The sequence below is a fragment of the Portunus trituberculatus genome, chromosome 16 (assembly GCF_017591435.1).
Source record: "Portunus trituberculatus isolate SZX2019 chromosome 16, ASM1759143v1, whole genome shotgun sequence".
NCBI lineage: Eukaryota > Metazoa > Arthropoda > Malacostraca > Decapoda > Portunidae > Portunus > Portunus trituberculatus.
This window is the reverse complement of record NC_059270.1, coordinates 15,990,365-16,014,457: the sequence shown is the minus strand read 5'-3', so window position 1 is coordinate 16,014,457 and position 24,093 is coordinate 15,990,365. Positions and strand designations below refer to the sequence as shown.

Below are 24,093 nucleotides of genomic sequence, written 5' to 3'. Positions count from 1 at the left end.
AGTAGAAAAGGTCAAAATCTTTCAAACTCTTACTCCACTCGTGACTTCTGGCATCTGGCCAAAATCATCTCCAATAACTTTACTTCTTCATCTTTCCCTCCTTTATTTTATCCTCAAGACACCACTGCCATTTTTGTCTTACATAAAGAAAAAAAAAAAACCTTTTACTTTTATAAATATATATTGGGAGGGGGCCGTTGAGTATGCATGTGTTGTTGAAGTCTATAGCAACCTGAGCATTATTCTCTTTTTGAAAGAAGCTTTTGTATTTTTTGCACAAAGGTACGTTTGTCTGGGTGTAGATTCTGGAGGAGACGTCTTTCGGTCCTGTCTGAACCATCTTCAGAAGAGAGAAGACTTTATTTATTTATTTTTATTTATTTATTTATTTATTTAGGGGAATAGACAGATTATTGAAAAAGAGTTTAGCTACCTAACTAGGGAAGACATTGTTTTGGTGAAATGAAGACGTACATAAGAAGGTAGAAAGGTCGGGTGGGGGATAGGGGGGCGATCCCTCTTAATAGTTATATATTTATTTTTATTTGTTAATTTATTCTATTTTTTTCGTTCTTTTTCAGGTTTGATGTGGCTGTTCTTCCGAGGTAGACAGGATTTCAGTACAGGTATTTGGAGTGGTTTGCGGCTGTTGCAGGTAGGTGTGGATTGCAGGTAAGTGTGGTAAGTACTGTTGTTCTTGCAGGTGCAATATATGTAACCCGAGATTTACTGCTCCACTTCCTCCCGCTGCCGGATGTCAGCTGATATTGCCGGGGAACACCACCCCTCGCCGGGGTGGGGGGGCGAGACTACCGCGCTCCTAACTACCGCGTAGTGCAGCCACACCCACCCCAACAACTCAGGGCGCAGGGCTGAAGTGGAGCTACGTAAGTATACGTTCAAGTTTAATGGTTGGTACGTTGTGGTGTGGTCTGGTTAGTGGTAAGAGAGGCTCGTGTCTACGTTGTGCTCGTGTAAATTGGTGGAGGTTGATCTTTGATTAGTTCGAGGAAAGGTTTCCTGAAATAGCTATGTTGAGAATGGTTTTCCTCAGAGGTAAGTGATATGTATGTTTCGTCCTGTAGGTTGTTTATCAGTTTGTCTTTAATCTTGTTTTCTCTACTGTGTAGTGTAGTGTTAATGCGATGCACTTTGGCTGCATGGTGTAACTGCTCTGTGGTGTTGGTGTATGGGTATCGTTCGTCAAATGTGAATCGAAGTGGAGTGTTTTTTATTGTATGTAGTGATACGGTGGTTGTATTTTATGAGGTATGTTTTTATCTTTGAGTTTAGCCTTTGAAACCTTCTAATTGACGATAATGAGTGAGGAGACTGAGGGAACAGGAACAGGAACTTAGATAGAAAAGGCGGAGGGGGAAGTGGGGATAGGAGAAGAATAGATGGGTGATAAGAAGGGAGTTTTAGTTACTTGTTACTTGGGGTGTTTGTTCAAGGCTCCGCTCCACTGCGAGGCAGCGCTCAGCAGAGCCTCCCTCAAAAGCAACTAGCATCTATAATTGTCTTTGATTTCCATGCCGTTAAAATCATAAACTTCCTTGAACAAATATGTCTTCAATTTCTTTTTGAAGATAACGATCCTCGCACAACCTTTAATATCACTCGGCAGTTTATTGTAAATCTTTGGTGCGCATCTTGCAAATACTCGACATCCCATGTCAAGGTTATTTCTTGGCTCATGTAGTCTGTATGGGTCTGCATCGTGTTCCTTGGTATGTGCACAAATGTATGAGTGTCAGGGGTCATTTCTTTAATTTTCGCAGTATCATATTCACTCAGCCATGTTTCAGTCAAAGCAAGAATATCCAGATTCTCATCATTAATTAAAGTTCTGATTTCTATTGTCTTGTTTCCAACTGACTGGACATTTAATAAACCACATTTCAACATAGAGCTCACAGCATTAGTAGCCATGATCTGTAATATTTCTGATCCTGTCAATCTCACTTTCCAACACAACACAACAACTATTATTCGCCGAGTGGTCAGTATTCTGTTTCTTAAACCTCACACAGTTTATGCATTTCTTCTCTAGATGTGCAATCCTGCACATTTAAAGCAAACGGGATGCTCACTATTTATCTTGGCAATGCAGTTTGCCTCAGTATGACCATACCTTTTGACAATGGTAACAGATAAGTGCATGATACCTGTCGCGAACCTGGTAAACTCCCCATTCAAGCTTAATCCTGTCCTGATGCTGATGCAACAACTGTCTTATCATTGGATCACATTTCATGATGTAATGAACTGTGCCCCCTGCTGCTGGTTTGCAAAAAATATTCTCAATCTTTGACTTGATATCAGGAACTGCTTGAAGGTAGTCATTTCTTGCAATAATTGTATCAATGATACCCTCCTTAGTCTCTTCCTTATGGACATTACATAGCATTATCTTGGGTTTAATTTTCTGAACAGATTTAGTTGTCAACTTTTCAACATTCTCCAGTTTCTGGGCTGCCTCATTTCTCAGACTCTCATCGGCAAAATTCATCACTATTTTTTTGCCATCATTAGCAAACTTTGTATCATTAATTTGCATTCCATCCAAACATGAGAAACTTCATTCTTCAGAATTGCTTCAGAATCCTGAGTTACCCTACAACAAGCAGGTTCTTTTCATCCTCTTCTTCCTCTTCACATCCTGCCAAGGTGTGGAATTTTCCGAATCAGCAGACAGCGACTCAGCAACTCCCGCCAAGCCTTCTGTTGCCTCATCGACCTTGATACGTATCTCCTCCATTCTTGCCATCTTATTATCAACTATTCCCATCATCTTGTCAGCTTTAGCAGTAATGCTCTTCAAATTAGACTTAAATTCCTCAACATTGATGAATTTCTTCAGAGCCGACACCTCAATGAAGCAAACATCGCACAGGTACCTCACGTTGCAGATATTTTCAGATTTAATCCCTGCCAGATTCACACATTTCGTATGAGCCCACCGGCTACACAGACAACATTTATTGAATTTTGCTACACTTATAACAGGACGAAGGTAATAATGCTGAAATGGCATATTTCTCCGCCATCTTGGAGTCTTCCACTCCTTTCCACTTATTTTCTATCTAGCGGCAACACTTTCCATAAATGTTCCTGTTTTTTTTTTTTTTTCATCACAAGACATTCATACACTACTGTGCTTACTGAGAAGGCAGTGAGAGCCTTTTTTCATGCAAGTATATGCGCGCGCACCTACTGATCCTCAACATGTGTGGATAGGGCAAGAAGTTTTCGTTAAGATCATTAATGGATAATTGAAAGAGAGTAAAGTCACTGGGGTTTGACCCAGGCGCAAGATGATGTTGGGTGTTGATTGTCTACTGGTCTTCAACGCAGGCGATGCAGTTTTTCAGCAGCTTCGTTGGGTTTGATGGGCAGGGAGACAGGGTCCAGTCAAGGAGAGCCGCAGCGTCGGTGTTGGTGGCGTGAGAAGTGGAGAAGGTTGCTACGTAGTCCACGGCGGGCATATTGGTGGACTGTGTTCTGTTTGTTCGTCCGTTTCTTCTTGTCTTGCTGGTTCTTGTCGTATCCCTTGATGATCTCTGAGAAGGTTATCTTGTTGGGCTGTGTGTCTTCACGTTTAGTGCCCGGGTTCTTCCTTCTCAGCAGGTAGTGGATGGTGTGCAGTTCCTCCGTGTCGTCTTGGTTAGCTGTCTCACTGTGTGGGCTTGGTTTGGGAGTTGATTCAGCTTCGGCTGCGGGGATTTTTTTTAGTTCTTCTTCTTCTTCTTCTTCTTGTGTGTTGTCCAGCCTTCTTCTTGTGGATGCTCGACAATCGGAAGTGACTGGTCCGAGTCGCTGCCTTCCACGTCGACGATCTCGTCTTCCTCCTCTTCCTCGACGGTCAAAGCCTCTTCCACTGGCTCTTCATGGCAAGGATGATCGTCGTCTTGGCGAAGCGGCTGGTGACTTTTTGGTGGTTTTGGTGTGTGGGAAGCTCCGAAGGCTTGTTGTGGTATCCTTATACCAGGTAGATTGTTGTGCTGCAGCAGGAGTGGGATAAGGACTTGCAAGCGACGGACATTGCTGCCAGCAAGGGCTTTTGCCGTGCAAATGCAAGCTGTTATCTTAGCTTCCATATCCCATGTCCTGCGAGGTGGTTTGGAGCGTGAAGCACATGCTTTGGAGTTGTTGCCGTTCCTCGCAACATCTCGGGCCTCCGGTCCTTTGTCTCCATTGTGGACGGTGAAGTGAACCTTGTCACCTTCACGAGGGAGACGTTTTTGTAAAGACCGCTTTAGGCCGGAGAAGTGTATAAAAACATCTGTTTTTGTACTGAAGTCGCTGATGAAGCCGTAGCCGGGCTTGAAGTTGTACCACTTCAACTGGCCGTGCTGCTGCTGGCTTGCCATCTTCGCCGCTTCCACCTTGAGTCTCTTGATGTCGTTAACTTTTTCGAGGGTTTCGATGTTTTGCTCCATGTGTTTTCTCTTTAGCACGAGGCCGTCCTCGCTGACGTAGTGGCGGCGTATTGCGCCGTCTTGGAGTTGAGCGGTGATCCTCTTTGACAAGGTAGTTAGTTGTGAAGCCGATGTACTTTGAGTTTAGGTGACTGCAAGCACCAACAGTGCTTTTGTGTTGGTACACGACGTTTACTTCCTGCAAGGAGCTCACTAGAGGCAAAAAAATATTTTGTATGACGAGGTTGGCAGACACAAGGCTTAACCTTGTTATATATTACAAGTCACGCATGACCGCCAACCTCGTCATAAATAACAGCTGTTTGCTTCCAGTGAGCTTCCAGAATCTACACCAAGACAAACACACCCTTGTGCGAAAAATACAAAACCTTTCAAAAAATTAATAATGCTGAAGTTGCTATAGACTTCAATAACATATGCATATATATATATATATATATATATATATATATATATATATATATATATATATATATATATATATATATATATATATATATATATATATATATATATATATATATATATGAAAGAGGGGAAGCTGGCCACGGCCAATAAAAGATTAGAAAAAAAAGACATGTAGAATACAAGTTCCTTTAAAGATTAAAATAAAATTGGCAAAATGTCTGGAACAAGTATCTTAAAACTTCTCTCTCAAAATAAGTTAAGTCGTAACAAGATAGAAGTACATAAAGAGCCAGAGACTTCCAGGGTTTACCAGAGAAAGGTATGAATGATTGATAGTACTGGTTGATTCCTGCATTAGACAGTTGAACCGAATAGGGCTGAGAGGAAGAAGAAAGCCTTGTGCATTAAGGCCACAGGAGGAGGGAGGGATGCAATTAGGAAGATCAAAAGAGTAGTTAACGTGAAAATAGCGATAAAAGATAGATATATGCAACATTTCGGCGGTGAGAAAGAGGCTGAAGACAGTCAGTTAGAGGATGGAAATTGATGAGACGAAGATTTTTCGATTCCACCCTTTCTAATAAAACTGAGTGAATGGAATTCCCCATACATGCGAAGAGTACTCCATATAAGGACGGATAAAGCCCTTGTACAGAGTTAGCAGTTGAGGGGGCGCGAAAAACTGGCGGAGACGCCTCAGAACACTAAGTTCATAGAAGCTGTTTTAGCAAGAGATGAAATGTGAAATTTCCAGTTTAGATTATGAGTAAAGAACAGACCGAGGATATTCAGTGTAAAAGAGGGAGACAGGTGAGTGTCTCTGAAGAGGAATACTTGTTTGGTAGGTTTTGCTGAGTTGATAGATGGAGAAATTGAGTTTTTGAGATAATGAACACTACTAAGTTTCCTCTGCCCTACTTAGAAATCTTAGAAAGATAGAAGTCAGGCATTTTGTGATCTTTTGACTTCCTGAAGGGTTGCTAGTCTCTGAAAGGATGTAGAAAGATGTAGGATGGTATAATCAGCGTAGGAGTGGATAGAGGAAGAAGTTTTCGTTAAGATCATTAATGGATAATTGAAAGAGAATGGGTGACAAGACAGAACCTGGAGAAATACCACTGCTAATATATTTAGGAGAACGATTGGAAAGGAAACTTGAAATAAAGTTGCAGAGAGAACGATAGAAACCGTAGGAGAGCAGTTTTGAAATCAGAGCATTGTGCCAGAAGACTCAGTAAGGAAAGCCAGATCGCCAGTGACGGAAACCTTACTGGCGATCAGATGGAAGATTATGAAATGACAGATGTTTAAGAATCTTTCTATTGAAGATTGATTAAAAAACTTTAGACATGCAAGAAATTAAAGCTATAGGGCGGCAGTTTGAGGGATTAGAACAGTCAACATTTTTTGGGGAATAGGCTGAATGTAGGTATACTTTCAGCATGAAGGAAAGTAGATAGACATAGTTGAAAGAGTCTGGCCAGACAAGGTACAAATAAAGGATCACGATTTTATGTGAACAATTGGAGGGATCCCATCAGGTCTATAAGCTTTCGTAGGGTTTAGGTTAGCGAGGGTATGGAGAACATCATTACGAAGAATTTTAATTGAAGGCATGAAATAGTCAGAGGGAGGAGGAGAAGGAAAGACAAACCCAGAATCAGCCTTACGTAAAGACGGATCAGATGGTAGTGGTGCCATCTGGATGAAATAAAGAAGGGAAAGATGATGAAGTGAAGTTATTGGAGATGTTTTTGGCCATATGACATAAGTCTTGAGAGGAGTTAGACTATGAGAGATTTTGACATTTTCTATTTATGATGGAGTGTTTGGCAAGTTGAAGAACAGACGTGGCATGATTCCTGTTAGAAATATAATATGCATGAGATTCAGGTGATGGAAGGCTCAAGTACCTTTAGTGGGCAACCTCTATATCATGTATAGCACGAGAACAGGCTGTTTAGAAGCTTTAGGTTAAGGAATGAGGAATGTACGCCTCCATGCCAGACACTATCATCTCTGTTATGCGTTCAGCACACAGAGATGGGTCTCTGACATGGAAACAGTAACCATTCCAGGGAAAATCAGCATAATACCTCCTCAAGTCTCCTGGACTGACAGAGGCAAAAAGCCTTAGGGGTTACCGAGGAGGGATTGGAGAAAGAGAACAAGGTACAGAAATGAGACTGTGATCAGAGGAGCTCAACGGAGAAGATAGGTTAACAGCATAAGCAGAAAGATAGAGGTAAGGAATATTGGGCGTACCTCCAAGACGGTCAGGAATACGAGCAGGGTGTCGCTCCAAATGCTCTAGTCTAGTCTAGGTCATGGAGGATAGCAAAGTTGAAGGCTACTTCACCAGGGTGGTCAGTGAAGGGAGAGGAAAGCCAAAGCTGGCGGTGAATATTGAAATCTCCAAGAATGGAGATCTCTGTAAAAGGACAGACGGACAGAATGTGCTCCACTTTGGAAGTTAAATAGTCAAAGAATTTACTATAGTCGGAGGAGTTAGGGGAGAGATAGACAGCACAGATGAATTTATAAAAGAGTGACTATTGAGTGGAAGCCAGATGGTGAAAAACTAGGAAGATTCAAGAATATATGCATGAGAACAAGTTAAGTCGTTGTGCACATAGAAGCAACATCCAGCTTTGGAACAAAAATGAGGATAGAGAAGTAGGAGAGAACAGAGAAGGGGCTACTGTCAGTTGCCTCAAACAGCTTTGTTTCGGTGAGGAAAAGAAAGGCTAGATTTGAAATTACCATTTTTTTTTTAAATTTCAAGTGAAGGATGTGTATGTGGTAAGAACATGTAATTTTGTATGAAGAAGGACAATTGTCTTTTAGAGGGCAGGCTGTAACCACCCCCTTGATTTGTGAGACACAAAGGGAAACGTTCAGCGAGATAAAAACTAGCTTTAATGGAAAGTTCACAGCATCCCACGACCTAGTACTATTAGACATCGCTGGGAGTAAATTATATATATATATATATATATATATATATATATATATATATATATATATATATATATATATATATATATATATATATGTATGTATGTGTGTATATATCTTTTTTATGGAGTATTCTTTGTATGCTTGGCATGTTTTGTTAGATAAGGTAGAATCAAAAGCTTTTCTTTCTCATCAACTCTTCTCTGACTGACTGTCTTCAGCCTCTTTCGCACCTGCGGAATGTTGCATCTCTTGCTATCTCTTATCACTATTTTCATGCTAATTGCTCTATTGGTCTTGGTAACTGCATGCCTCCCCTCCTCCCCCACCCTCGCTGCACAAGGTTTTCTTCTTCCTCTCACCACTATTCTGTCCAATTCTCTAACGCGAGAATTAACCAGTACTCTCAATCATTCATACCTTTCTCTGGTAAACTCTGGAACTCCCTCCCTGCATCTGTATTTCCACTTTCCTATGATTTGACCTTTTATAAGATTTAGGTTTCAAGACATTTCTCCCTAACTTTTGGACAACTCATGATCTTTAAGGGAACTGACAACCCAGTGAGCTTTTTTTCTATTTTTTATTGCTTTTGGCTAGTTTTCTCTCCTGTCCATATATATATATATATATATATATATATATATATATATATATATATATATATATATATATATATATATATATATATATGTGTGTGTGTGTGTGTGTGTGTGTGTGTGTGTGTGTGTGTGTGTGTGTGTAACTCACCACGGTCGCTTACTGGTCACCCAGTCAGTCTTCCACATTACGGAGCGAGCTCAGAGCTCGTAGACCGATCTTCCGGTAGGACTGAGACCACAACACACTCCATACACCGGGAAAGCGAGGCCACAACCCCTCGAGTTACATCCCGTACCCATTTACTGCTAGGTGAACAGGGGCTACACATTAAGCCTCGCCGCTTCCCGCTTGTGTGTGTGTGTGTGTGTGTGTGTGTGTGTGTGTGTGTGTGTGTGTGTGTGTGTGTGTGTATTTACCTAGTTGTAGTTTTACAGGGCCTGGGCTTTATGCTCGTGTGGTCCCGTCTCCATATCTACACTTATCCAATTTTTCTTTGTGTGTGTGTGTGTGTGTGTGTGTGTGTGTGTGTGTGTGTGTGTGTGTGTGTGTGTGTGTGTGTGAGTGAGAGAGAGAGGAGGAGGGAGGATAAAGAAAAGGTCACTGTAAAAACACCATTTCAGCTTGGTTTCATGTTTTAGAATAAACAGAATCCTATTTTCAATCATTGTAGGAACACATGTATAGAATAAGTATGGGAACGTATGTAATGCTGGGAAAAGTAAATTATGAAGAATAATTATCAATATTCTGAAATGTATTTAGAAACTTTATTTTTAAACTAATGCTAGCGGTAGCTGTTATCAAAGGCACTGGTTATAATTTTGAAAGATCAACATTGAATACAAATTCACATATTTTGTCATAAACTGATGGAAGTGAAATTTCTCTCCACAATGACATTCGTTCATTTACAGTTCAGCTCACCAGAGAGAGGATACACACTCACCACAAAATACAATGCACAAAAGGAAATTACATAATATATTTCATTACACAGCCTTGCAATTGAGTTGCGGCGGTACTTGCGACTTACCACTTGTGCGGCGGCACACGCGACTTCATAGTTCACAAGAAAAAAATAACACTTCGTAATTCAAAAGGAAATGACACTTATCTTGTCTTTTGGGCCGCAATGCACTGTTTATGGAGAGAGGTATACCATATGGTGTCACTTCCTCGAGCTTTACCTAACACTGCCGCCAACTTATAATTCAACTTTTCTCTATTTCCACAAAAGAATATCCTATCAAAATACACACACACACACACACACACACTACACGGCCCGGTAGCTCAGTGGTTAGAGCGCTGGCTTCACAAGCCAGATGACCGGGGTTCGATTCCCCGGCCGGGTGGAGATATTTGGGTGTGTCTCCTTTCATGTGTAGCCCCTGTTCACCTAGCAGTGAGTAGGTACGGGATGTAAATCGAGGAGTTGTGACCTTGTTGTCCCGGTGTGTGGTGTGTGCCTGGTCTCAGACCTATCCCAAGATCGGAAATAATGAGCTCTGAGCTCGCTCCGTAGGGTAACGTCTGGCTGTCTCGTCAGAGACTGCAGCAGATCAAACAGTGAATTACACACACACACACACACACGTGGACCACACTGGGAGAGAGGATAGCCGTCTCTATCTGTTCAGACGGAGAGTGGACCGGACTGTGTGAGCAATTTAATAGTATCCACGTGTGAGTCGCTACTTCTATAATTATGACCTTAATAACTAAAAACGTAATATTATTGACCCCGGCACTACACGTACGCCCTGCCATCAGAGATCTCTAGGATAAAAGAGGTCCTGGAAAAGAGATTTGCTCTTACAAATCCTAGCCTGGACACCGTCATCTATCTGTGTACACGTGTTCCTGCAGTGTTTCAAAATGGGATTCTGTGCATCCCGAAACGTCTCAACAAGGTGAAATGGTGTTTTTAAGTGTTTTTATTGCAGCTTTTCTTCCCATTTACCTTTACGCTTTAGAGGATCTACATCCAACCCACTATATATATATATATATATATATATATATATATATATATATATATATATATATATATATGTGTGTGTGTGTGTGTGTGTGTGTGTGTGTGTGTGTGTGTGTGTGTGTAATTTCTATTTTAATTATTACCAGTCATGAAAATGAGGAATGGCAAACTCGATTACTTAAACTATACAAAGATGCAGGTGAGCATTGACAAGGCTGATTGGCTTTAATAAAAGTAAACAAAATAATACAAATGTTTTACACCTTACCTCTGTTTTCTCTTTTCCACTTTCTTCTTCCTTTCGTAGTTTCCATCGTGCTTGGCTAAGGAAGCAACTTCAGCGGAGCCCGCCGAAGATAAGTATTCTGGAACTGAATTAGACTCGTATGAAGTGCCTTTGGAGTTTTCGTATTCGTCCCTTTTCGTTCGGATACTATATCGTGAAGAGAGGGATGGGCAGCTGTCTTGACAATTGTACACAGGAGAACTTTGTCTATTGGAGAAAGATGGGAAAGGACAGTCGCCTGAAGAGTGCCCAAGGAAATCCTGGGAGGAAGAGAAGCCATTTCTTCCTCCACTGGTGACATTTTGCTCAGGAACCATACTCTCTTCCTGTGTCTCCGTTAAGTTTAGTCTTTGTGATCCATTAAAAAAGTCTCTCTTCTTAGGCGCCGACGCCATGCTGACAACCTAAGGAATAGAAAACGAATATATATATATATATATATATATATATATATATATATATATATATATATATATATATATATATATATATATATATATGTGTGTGTGTGTGTGTGTGTGTGTGTGTAATTCACTGTTCACTGTTTGATCTGCTGCAGTCTCTGACGAGACAGCCAGACGTTTCCCTACGGAACGAGCTCAGAGCTCATTATTTCCGATCTTCGGATAGGCCTGAGACCAGGCACACACCACACACCGGGACAACAAGGTCACAACTCCTCGATTTACATCCCGTACCTACTCACTGCTAGGTGAACAGGGGCTACACGTGAAAGAAGACACACCCAAATATCTCCACCCGGCCGGGGAATCGAACCCCGGTCCTCTGGCTTGTGAAGCCAGCGCTCTAACCACTGAGCTACCGGGCCGTGTGTGTGTGTGTGTGTGTGTGTGTGTGTGCGAGCTGCCCCCGCTATTTCGAAGACAGCTGTGTATAAGGCTGACATCCGCCGTGGCATTCAATGTGTGTGTGTGTGTGTGTGTGTACATATATATATATATATATATATATATATATATATATATATATATATATATATATAGAGAGAGAGAGAGAGAGAGAGAGAGAGAGAGAGAGAGAGAGAGAGAGAGAGAGAGATTGTAGAAAGGCCACTGTAAAAATCACCATTTTCTATTTAAACCCTCGTGATGTGTCGAGATAAACGTAATCCCATCTTCAGACCCTTAAACACGTACAGAGAGTGAGTGAGAGAACTTGTACACCCTCCAAAGATCCCGGGACAAAGAGGTCCTGAACAGTGAAAACATCTCTTACCTCCCCTAGTCCTAACACCCAGCATCTATCAAGCATGCCTGATCCACAGTATTCTAATAAAAGTTAATTCTAGTTCCTTAGTCACCAGTACAAAGTATAAAAGAAGGTTATTTGTAAAGACTAATAAAAGCCAGAGATGTACCAATGTATCAGTATTGGTATCGGCAGTATTGGCTCATTTAAGGAGTATTGGTATCGTTATAGGTATCGGCTGATTTTCTGCTGATACTAACGATACTTAAAAAAAAAAATATATATATATATATATATATATATATATATATATATATATATATATATATATATATATATATATATATATATATATTATGCCATGTGTCTCACTCTGCAAGTTGTTTTTGTAAACCAGAATTTGGATGTTTTATTGCGATAAAAATAAACAGATGATAATGCCAAATTATTTAGTATGATGTAGCGTAATGAGTCTGCAGAGATCGTTCAGTCACCCATCTCACTCATACCATTTTCTATGTGTGATACATGCTCTTTTACTGTATTACAGATACACTATTACAATTAGTTTCCTTTCTTTTTACATGCTATTTCTGTAATACATTACAATTTACAAACATTCACTCACACGCCACATACAATTCCTTCTTTGTATTTCATTACCTACTACACTGATGATTCACACGTACACACAACATACTTGGATATATTTCATCATGTCATTGTCACATCACTCATTTCTATCTGTTTTGTCCAGAATATATATATATATATATATATATATATATATATATATATATATATATATATATATATATATATATATATATATTCTGGACAAAACAGATAGAAATAGTGATGACAATGACATGAAGTATATCCAAGTATGTTGTGTGTATATATATATATATATATATATATATATATATATATATATATATATATATATATATATATATATATATATATATATATATATATCGATTTCTCGTAAAATAATATAATCCAAAACTGACTTGTATCAGTTGACCATGAAATAGCTAGAACACCCAAAACCATTTGCAAGTCCATGGTGCGTAGTAATAAAATATTTTTTGCTAATGAGTCAACACTGCTACCATACGGGTACGAAACAGGACGGTAGTGGACTCCTGGCCCTACTACATCCCCTCACCTCAGCTCAGAGAGAGAGAGAGAGAGAGAGAGAGAGAGAGAGAGAGAGTGGAAGGACATGATTGCCCACATCTTGCTCACTCGCATACTAAAGACTACTGCATTTATCTGTGCTTGTGTAATATTTTTATTTATGTGTGTGTGTGTGTGTGTGTATGTGTGTGTGTGTGTGTGTGTGTGTGTGTGTGTGTGTGTGTGTGTGTGTGTGTGTGTGTGTGTGTGTAGATGGTTCTGTATTTGCATGTACACAGGCACACTACAGTCTGCTGTGTGTACTTGATTTCAGGTTTTCCAGTTTTCTATAGGATTTTAATTCTTCTAACTAGTAAACTATAAATAACAGTTCTGGCTATAAGACATAAGAAAGCTGTATATTCGTATTAGTAATCAAAGACATTTATCTTTAACCCATAATTTTCTAAAGAATATTGGAAATTATTCAGCTGCTGGAATATCAGAATCATCACCCACTGGGTCCCAGGTTCAGCATTCAGAGGCACTCATTTCATTTTAAGGTAAAAACGTAACAGTACAGTTTTAAGTAAGGAAAAATATTTCAGTAAAGTGTCACCAGACTGGACAAAACTTGAATTGATATTTATAATCTCAATTTAAGGTAAAACACAACAATGCAGTTTTAGTGAAGACGAAACATTCTAACACTGTCACCACGCCAGCTTTAAAGTTTTGTATATAATGAATCGTAACTGAAAGTTCAGTATATTCAATAAATGTACTACATAGTACATGCTACTGAATAGAAAATATTTTCATTAAAACAAGGAAGATCTCTCTCTCTCTCTCTCTCTCTCTCTCTCTCTCTCTCTCTCTCTCTCTCTCTCTCTCTCTCTCTCTCTCTCTCTCTCTCTCTCTCTCTCTCTCTCTCTCTCTCTCTCTCTCTCTCTCTCTCTCTCTCTCTCTCTCTCTCTCTCTCTCTCTCTCTCTCACACACACACACACACACACACACACACACATTGAATGCCACGGCAAAGGAGGTCAGCCTTATACATAGCTGTCTTCGAAATAGCGGGGACAGCTGCTATCACACATACCAGTTCCTGCTGAAATAAAGAATGGTGAACACCTTTAAAAAAAAAACACAAGAAAGACGGAGAGAGAAATTATGACGTTATTCCTAGTGTGTGAGCACTTCATCCGACCAAATCTTCTGCGCACTGTTGGTGTCTTTCGCTCACGTGGTAACATTGCACAGGAAATGTTGTTTAAATGCATACGTATTTGGCAACTCAGATTATTGGCAAGCAATATTCATAAAACATTTACGAAGATATTGGGCAGCAAGCTACTCAACGTGCAGGTGATGATTATAGGAGCGTTCAGCGGTATTTATAAGTGGCGTCACAGATTTTCCGCTGTGGACAAAATATTGGAACCCATAACACTTATTATTTCCCTATAGATTGTTCACACTGGACAAATGAGTATCTCTCTCCATGTCAGTTTTCATGCTCAGAAAATATAATAGAAAAAAATCAATAAAGATTGACTATTTCTTTATGTGGACAGTGTGCTATCTAGATTGCAGGGTAAATGTTTGTTCGTCATCACCCTTGTTATTTTTGACAACTTTTAATTTGTCCTCATATTATTAATCTAACATATGTAAACTAATCGAATATAACCTAATCTAGTCTAACATAAAAACTATCTCATAACCTAACCGAAAAAAATAACAATAATAAGAAGAATGATATGATGGCAATAATAATAATGGTAATAATAATAATAATAATAATAATAATAATAACAATAATAATAATAATAATAATAATAATAATAATAATAATAATAATAATAATAAAAATGATAATAATAATAATGCCAAACTTAAAAAAAATAAAAAACATGCATACGACTGTGGGCAACAATCTTATAGACTGGTTTCCAGTGCACTGTTATGAATATTAATAATACTTGTAGTATCTATCCAAAAACATCTCCAATAACTTTACTTCTTCATCTTTCCCTCCTTTATTTCATTCTCATGGCACCGCTGCCATCACTTCTGTCTCTAAAGCTGAACTCTTCTCTCAAACCTTTGCTCACAACTCCACCTTGGATGATTCTGGGCTCTCTGACTGTTTCACGTCTACAATTAGATTTCTTAGTAATGATGTTTTCCATGCCCTCGTTGGCTTAAACTCTTGGAAGCCTTATGGTCTTCATGGGGTCCCTCCTATTGTTATCAAAACCTATACCTCCGTGGTTGCACCTTGCCTGGCCAAACTCTTTCAATTTTGTCTATCGACTTCCACCTCTCCTTCCTGCCTGTTCCTAAAAGAGGGTGACCGTTCTAATCGCTCAAACTACCGTCCTATAGCTTTAATCTCTTGCTTGTCTAAAGTTTTTTTTAATCTATCCTGAATAGGAAGATTAAAAAACATCTGTCACTTAACAATCTTTTATCCGTCAAGGTCGCTCTACTGGTGATCTTCTGGCTTCCCTTACTAAGTCTTGGTTATCCTTTTTTAAAGATTTAGGTGAAACTTTTCCTGTCGCGTTAGAAATATCAAAAGCTTTTGATAGAGTCTGGCATAAAGCTTTTGATTTTAAAACTGCGTTCCTACGGCTTCTATCTTTCTCTCTGCAACTTTATATCAAATTTCCTTTCCGACCGTTCTATTGCTACTATGGTAGACGGCCACTGTTCTTCTCCTAAATCTATTAATAGCGGTGTTCCTCACGGTTCTGTCCTGTCACCCACTCTCTTTCTATTATTCATTAATGACCTTCTTAACCAAACTTCTTGCCCTATCCACTCCTACGCTGATGATACCATCCTACATTTTTCCACGTCCTTTCAGAGATGACCAACCCTTCAGGAAGTCAACAGATCACGCAGGGACGCCACAGAACGCCTGACTTCCGATCTTTCTAAGATTTCCGATTGGGGCAGAGAAAATCTAGTAGTTTTCAATGCCTCAAAACTCAATTCCTTCATCTATCAACTCGACACAACCTTCCAGACAACTATCCCTTCTTCAATGACACTCAACTGTCTCCCTCTTCCACACTGAATATCCTCGGTCTGTCCTTTACTCATAATCTTAACTGGAAACTTCACATCTCATCTCTTGCTAAAACAGCTTCTATGAAGTTAGGCGTTCTGAGGCGTCTCCGCCAGTTTTCTCGCCCTCCAACTGCTTACTCTGTATAAGGGCCTTATCCGCCCCTGTATGGAGTACTCTTCGCATGTTTGGGGGGTTCCAGTCACACAGTTTTACTAGATAGGGTGGAATCAAAAGCTTTTCGTCTCATCAACTCCCTCCTCTGACTAACTGTCTTCAGCCTCTTTCTCACCGCCGAAATGTTGCATCTCTTTCTATCTTTTATCGCTATTTTCATGCTAACTGTTCTACTGATCTTGCTAACTGCATGCCTCCCCTCCTCCTGCGGCCTCGCTGCACAAGGCTTTCTTCTTCCTCTCATCCCTATTCTGTCCAACTCCCTAACGCAAGAGTTAACCAGTACTCTCAATCATTCATACCTTTCACTGCTAAACTGAGGAACTCCCTACCTGCATCTGTATTTCCGATTTCCTACGACTTGTCTTCTTTTAAGGGGAAGGTATCAAGGCATTTGTACCCTAATTTTGGATGACGTTTTTCACTTTGTAGAGAGCCAACACTCAAGTGGGCTTTTTTTTCATCTTTTCTTTTTTTTTGCTCTTGGCTGACTCTCTTCCCTTCATAAAAAAATTAAAAAATCGGTATTGTAATCGGTTGTAGTATCGGTATCAGCCAAAGTTTGTGGTATCGGTATCGGTATATCTTTAATAAAACCTATAGAAAACTCATGTGTATCTCCAGCCGGACAGGCAAACAGATCTCAAATTCAAGTTATTGTGTCAGAAGAAACAACTCAAGATCATGTTTTTATGGGATAGGATTTAAAAATATTGTATAAAGGCAAGACATTATATGAATTAAAAATTGCTGAATTACTTTTCATTTATAAAAGTAAGCCTATTCTTAATAGTCAAGAAACATTCATTCATTTAAATGTAATTCCATACTTTCATATCCACTCGACTTCCTTTTGTAGCTTTTTCTTTTTTTTAAGCTCTGGTTTTATTTTCTCTTAACTTATGTTTTTTTTTATTGTTTTCCAGTTTTTATTAGTTTTTATAAAGAACCTCTTATACTTTGTACAAGTGATTAGGGAACTAGAATTTACTTTTCTTAGAATTGTGTGGATCAGGCAGGTTTGATAAATATCTGTTATATATGTTATATATGTTGTATAAAATTGTTTCCCAGTCCCTACACACAGTCGTGAAAGCGGGGCTGATATTAACAAGAAGTTCACTTTTTTTGTTTTTTATGCACTTCCAAGAGACCATGCTGAGGTCAACATCACAGATTCAGTGTGGGAATCTCTAGTTGTTAAATTATATATATATATATATATATATATATATATATATATATATATATATATATATATATATATATATATATATATATATATATATTATAACTTGTATAACAGTATAATCATACATTTAATACTAACACATATTTTACTTCTTACATTTATAATCAAATAATACTTTAACTGTTGTAGCCAATGCATTTCTATATGTTCTTAAATGTACGAGTCGGTCACCGTACAGTGAGTTTTTCGCTGACGGAGCTGGACACTCCCGGCGAATGCCGTGGAACTATGGACTAGTGTAGTGTGTGTGCCGACTGTCTTCATGTAGTTTAGTAAACTGGACTCTTAACATAGTGAAAAAAAACAACCTTGTGTTTGCATTACCAGGCGAAAGAAAGGTGTGTGAGAGAAAAGTCAGTGTTTGACAACTGACCACAGTCACCGCTCAACTACGAACACAACCATACCCAGATTTTTTTTTTATTCTATAGATTGATTCGGGAATACAAATGTATATAACACCCAAAACGGGCCTTTGCCTTCAGAGCGGCCCGTAACTAAGAACTAAGAGAGTCCAGCAGCATTATGGCTCTCTCCTAAAGAGCTAAGCTAAGCTAAAGGTTTCAGCGAGGTGGTGGAAAGTGTTTTATAACACTCTGTAGTGTGGGCATATGGTGTTCACTGAGCGCGCGTAGTATGCCCACGGCTTCATGTCGTGCAATGTGTGAGTTGGGGTCAACTGGGTCTTTCTGCAGAGCGCGGCGGAATTCACTGATGTACTCACAGTCTAGGAGCCAGTGGAGTAAAGGTTCGTTTTGAACAAGTTCACAGTGGGTGCAGGGGCGGTTCACAGAAACTGGACTTGGGAGCTGTCAGCTACAGATGTAACGTAGTCGTAGCCGGTGGAGGTGCACTCGGAGGTTCCTGGTCTTAATCTTCGGAGTCTGGAGCTGCAACCCGTTGGTCACACCTTGGAACCAAGTACAGGATCGTGATCCCTCATGTGCGAGGGCCTTATTCTTGTTGAGGGTTACAGTTGTCTCCCTTCTTCGTGCAGCCTTCTTGTAGCTGGAGAGTGATGGCTTGATCCGAAAAGTAACATTGGCGAGGTTGGCTGCAAACTTGGCAGCACTGTCTGCTAACTCGTTCCCGGGGATTTCGACGTGACTCGGAATCCAATTTATTCGTACTGTCTTCCCTTGTTCTTGTAGGGCCCGAATGTTTGAGAGAACTGACGTCGTCAGATGTATATTATCGCGGATGGTCTGCTGCTGTAATATATCGATTGCTCCTTTGGAGTCTGTGTGAATGGTGACAATATCCCCGGCCTGCCCAGCAGCATGCAGCGTGGCTCGCTGTATAGCAGCGAGTTCAGCCTGCAAGCTGCTGCACCTGTCAGAGACTCGTATGGGATGTTCATCATCATTCACATCGAAAGATGCTCCACATCTCCCAGTGTCGGGATCCACTGAACCGTCAGTGTAATAGACAATGGAGTTCTCGTGTTGCAGTCGGGCGACTTGTAACTCCCCGTGTATCCTTCGTCCCACGATATCATCTCTGGCAACATCAGGGAGCGTGCAGGAAAAAACAGTTCTGGTTCTAGTCCATGGGGGGAGTTCTGTGTATGTGTCACTGGGGGTATCGTCTCCTATGTTAGCAACGTAGCTGAGGCCCGACGCAGCTAGCGCAGCGCTAACTTTTCGGGACCACTTGTCACTGTTGAAGTTGTGCAACTGCCGCGCGGAGCTTCGTACGGGTGACTTCATAGCCGGGTCTTGTTAGCAGTTTTGCAGCGATAGTTGCAATGTTCTTTGTGATCCTCACTTCGATTGGCGCTATATTAGTCTCAACTTGTAGATTAGAGATCCTGGTCCACAGTGGGGCTCCTACGATCAGAGGTAGCGCCTTGTTCTGCTGGACCTGTAGTGTTTGTACGTGGTGAGGGGCAAATCCAGCCAATGCGATGGATGAGAAGTCAACGAGGGACCGAACTGCGTGTATGTAGTAGGTTCTTAGCACGTGGAAGTCGGCTCCTGCTGACAAGCCCGTCATTTTCCTCATTGCGTGGAGCCGTGTAGCCATCCTTTCTTTAAGATAGTCTACCTGAGGCTTGAAAGATAGCTTGTGGTCAAAGTGAATCCCTAGGCATTGGTGAGATGCTACCCATTCGATGGCGGTGTCTTGAATGGTGAGCTGGGTATTTGGCATCCTTTTGCTCCAGATATTTAAAACCTTTGTTTTGTTTGGATTAATTTTTAAACCTAGGTCTTGGCAGGCTGCTTCGAGTCTTCGTAGAGCTCTTTGTGCTTTTTGGTGTCTTACTGGTCCTTGTACTATAAGTTGGATATCATTTGCGTAACATAAGAGATATACTCCTCTTTCAAACGGGATGGTGACAAGTCGCTCCATGACTAGATTGAAGAGGAGAGGTGACAGGATGCCCCCTTGTGGTGTTCCATTCTCTAGTACAAACTTTTGTGATGTCCTCCCCTGGAACGTGACGTAGATTTCTCTCCTGGTAACGTAACTCTGGATCCATCGGAGCAACCTCCCCTGAATTCTCTTCATAGCAAGTGTTTCGAGGATGGTTGCAGGATTCACAATCTCAAAGGCTTTTTCTAAGTCCAGGAAGATAACAACTGTCGGATGGTCGTCGATTGTGCCTAGGAGGCCTGCCAGGTTTTCGGCAGTGCCTACCATCTTGAACTCGAGTCGTCGCCTTACCATCTTCTCAGCCGTCTTGCCCAGGCAGCTTAATAGGTGAATTGGTCTGGGGTTCTGTGGATCTTTAGGCTTAGGGATGGGTGTGACCTTCGCCGTATTCCACGAATCGGGTAGCTGGCCTTTGCGCCAAGATGAGTTGACGAGGGAGAGCAGGATCTTCTTTGCTTCATTTCCACTGTTCTTTATTATGGCATAAGTAATCTGGTCATCACCTGGCGCTGTGTCTCTGCCCTGCTTCTCGATTGCCACCAGTTCATCTAGGGTAAAGTCTACATCGTGATCGCTGGCAACCTGGCATGCTTCTTCAACAGTGTTGTTCCTCTCAAGCATTCTATTTTCCTGGATTCTTTGAGTAGCTTCTGGCAGCTGGCTGGACTCTGCCCTGTTTCTAAAAAGGGTGGCTAGTGGACTGTAGGGTGACCAGACGTCTCCGGTTTCCGGGGACAGTCCCAGATTTCAGTGACCTGTCCCCGGCTACTGCTGTCCCCGGTTTTCTGTAACTGAAAGATCACTTGATGCCTTAAAAAAAAAAAAACTACTCCTTTTGATTATGATAACTATGTCCTTTTATCATTACTCTTTTAGAATGTCAAGAATAAGGAGAAGGCCTTAGTTTCCGTGAAGACGGTGAAGTGTATAGCGGGCACATTTTAACAGCTAATGGGTGTTCATGATCTCTGATATTTCATCAGGTAGAGATTTTTTTCTTTCCAACTTGGGTAAATAATGCGAGAGAAACTTTTGATTGCTGGTTTAGAAATGGTACGGATAGTGTCCCCGTTTTAGTTTTTCCAGTGCAAAACACTACATGTTTTACCTCCCTGAACTGAAAATGTCCCCGGAATTTGTCTCAGAAATCTGGTCACCCTAGTGTGGAGTGTTCTTAGAGCTGGAACAGAATGCCGGTTTATACATGTGCTGTAGCTGACTGCAATTCTATATCAAAAAAGAAAAACCAAGGCGTGAAAGGATGGACTGTGTTTCCCAGGAAGAAAGACGCGGCTCGAAGAAGATTATGGGAGACACGATGTAAACGAGGCCCGACGTGGAGAGCTACCAAGGACCATGCTATCTGCTCAAAGCACTTCATAGATTGGTGCAAAGGACCGTCAGCATCGCATCCAGACCCTGAACTGTTTGCCTATAACCGGTGGGGAGCAGGTAGAAACCTGCTTGATGTTGTTTACATACGGAACGGACAATCTTTCACTGAAGTCATACAAGGATTTTGCATCAAAACATCGTGTTTATTTGATATTCGTCACATTTTCTGGATTTGATTGCTAATTAATTAACTTGAACCAATGAAATGTGGTTGCTTACTGAAAATAATGTAATTCACTCAAGGTGATGAAGTGTCCCAAAACTGAGACCATGAACCAAGCATTTTTGGCTCGTTTTGCCATATTACGTTCTCTGTGCTTGGTGAAGCTGATTAGAGATTTTCCTAATAATTTATTACTTAGTTTGAAAGCACATATATGATGTAATTTTTTTTTTTCAGCATACCGAGTTGAATGTGCTAAATTAAGCTATCTGGCGAATCTGGCAGCTTTTCAGCACTTTCCGACGTCGGGAATTTCAAGCTAATAAAAACGCAAAGCGGTAAGCTATTTACACAAAAACTATGAATTTCTTAGTATATTATAGTACAGTGTGCGTTTCAAGAAAAGACATACTTAATCATTTTCTTTTCACTTACCTTAATATATTAATTTATTTGTATGTTGTATCATTTTACTGATTTCTTCATATTCACAGCGCTATCCTGTATTATATATATATATATATATATATATATATATATATATATATATATATATATATATATATATATATATATATATATATATATGGTGGTTTTACATGATTAAATAACTATATTTCACAAGAAAAAAATCTTGAAAAAAAAGAAAGATGAACTTTTCAGTTTAGTAACAATGTGCCCGAGAGAAAAAAATAAATAAATAAAACTGAATTCTCATTATCCTTTACTACTAGAGAGAGAGAGAGAGAGAGAGAGAGAGAGAGAGAGAGAGAGAGAGAGAGAGAGAGAGAGAGAGAGAGAGAGAGAGAGAGAGAGAGAGAGAGAGAGAGAGAGAGAGAGAGAGAGAGAGAGAGAGAGAGAGAGAGAGAGAGAGAACACTCTTACCACCATCAATATCATTGAAGGAAAATGTGCTGCGTGCCACTGTCGTCCTTTGTGCAAGAGCGTTCCAAGCTAGAATTCGTTACCTTTATAATACAAACATAATATATTGTCTTTGAATTCTTCGTCGTCCATCATCAGGTTGCTCTCTGCAATTCCGATGAGCGTTTGTGCTATCCGTCCGTCACGCATAAGCTTATTTGAGCAGTCTTTCAATTTAATATTCCATATGGTGAGAGTAGTTTTTCATAATCTTAAGAAGGCTGAATATTCCATTTAATTTCAGTTGGATTAATGTGGTGCCATCATAAAAAGAAAACTGGACAATATAATCAGCAGCAAAGCACATATACACACATTACACACTACCATCGCCGTCTAGTCATCTATTCGCTAATGAAACGCTTGACACGAATGGCAAAGTTGAACATGATTAATTTCTATTGCAGCGTCGAATAGATGCTACCAATTCTGAATTTTAGTCTTCAGCTATCAAAACTTGCTTAAAAGATTGTTCAAAGCGAATAAAAGTAGTCCCGTGTAAACCAGCCTTTAGGGTCAATACCGGTAGAGCAGTCCGATCTAGAGACATCTTCCTCTCCTCAGAAGCAAACTCCAAGGCGTAGATACTACATCTTGACAGAACTTTGTGGACTGACGGATGGTGTTCGGTTTGGCAACTCGTTTCAAAGTAGGCAAACTCTCTTCCTCTTGGCTTCTTAGTCAGGTTAAAAAAAATAATAATAAATAAATAAATAAATAAATAAAACATGCCTTCCACTTATATCTACCATCAATTTCATCTAACTAAATGACTAATAATTAAGGTTAACCTTAATTATTCTTTGCAATTTACATATATACATCACACTATATTATATTATAATTCATATACAAATCACATCACAAAGTAAAAATGCATTAATATTATTCAAGATGTTCGTGAAAATTTCCACATTCTAGGGCCATACATTACCTGAATCTATTCAGTTTTAGGGCCATTGTTGTTTTTAATATATATAAATGACTTGGATAGTGGAAATAGCAATGATATTAGTAAATTTGCAGACCACACGACGATAAGTAGATTAATTACATTTGGATAAGATGAAAGAATGGACAGATAGATGGCAAATGCAGTTCAATATTAACAAGTGCAGGGTACTGAGCGTAGGTAGAAATAATCCACACAACAGGTACACGATAAACAATGAGGCACTAGGATGTTCCTAGTATGAAAATTATTGATGAATCATAGTGAGCTTCGATCTCGATCAAAGAAAGCAATGTATATAGGCTGGAAATAAGCCAAATAGGGTACTAGGATTAATTTTTAGAAGTGTTAAAGGCAGAAGTCCCGAAATAATACTAAAATTATACTTGGCGCTGGTCAGACCACATTTTGATTATGCGGTGCAATTCTGGTCCGCACATTACAGGAAGGATATAGCTCTATTGGAGTCCGTGAAAAAGGAAGATATCTAAAAAGATACAGGGGATGAGGGATATTCCCTATGAAGCGAGACTGAAGAAACTGAATCTGCATTCCTTAGAGAGGCACATTAAGAGGAGACCTGATAGAAGTATTTAACTAGTGTGATGATTATAATAAAGAGGACATGAGCGAAGACTAGGACAGGTATGAACACCGTAGGAAAATGCACATAAGGTGTTAGGTACTATGGTAGAGACTCATATATGCCGGTCTCAAAATCTGAGATGCTAGTAAAAGCGAACTCAGAAACAGAGTTGGAAA

At 40.0% G+C, this 24,093-nt stretch overlaps 1 protein-coding gene across 3 annotated transcripts in view; it reads right to left on the bottom strand.

Moving 5' to 3' along the window:
* Positions 1-24,093, bottom strand: part of LOC123504522 — a 115,371-nt gene that overhangs the window by 9,109 nt on the left and 82,169 nt on the right. For all 3 annotated transcript variants that reach the window (XM_045255108.1, XM_045255107.1, XM_045255106.1), the window contains exon 2: positions 10,661-11,082. In XM_045255108.1, coding sequence (XP_045111043.1) covers positions 10,661-11,073 — 413 coding nt within the window. In that variant the 5' untranslated portion in view covers positions 11,074-11,082. The remainder of the gene's footprint in view (positions 1-10,660; positions 11,083-24,093) is intronic.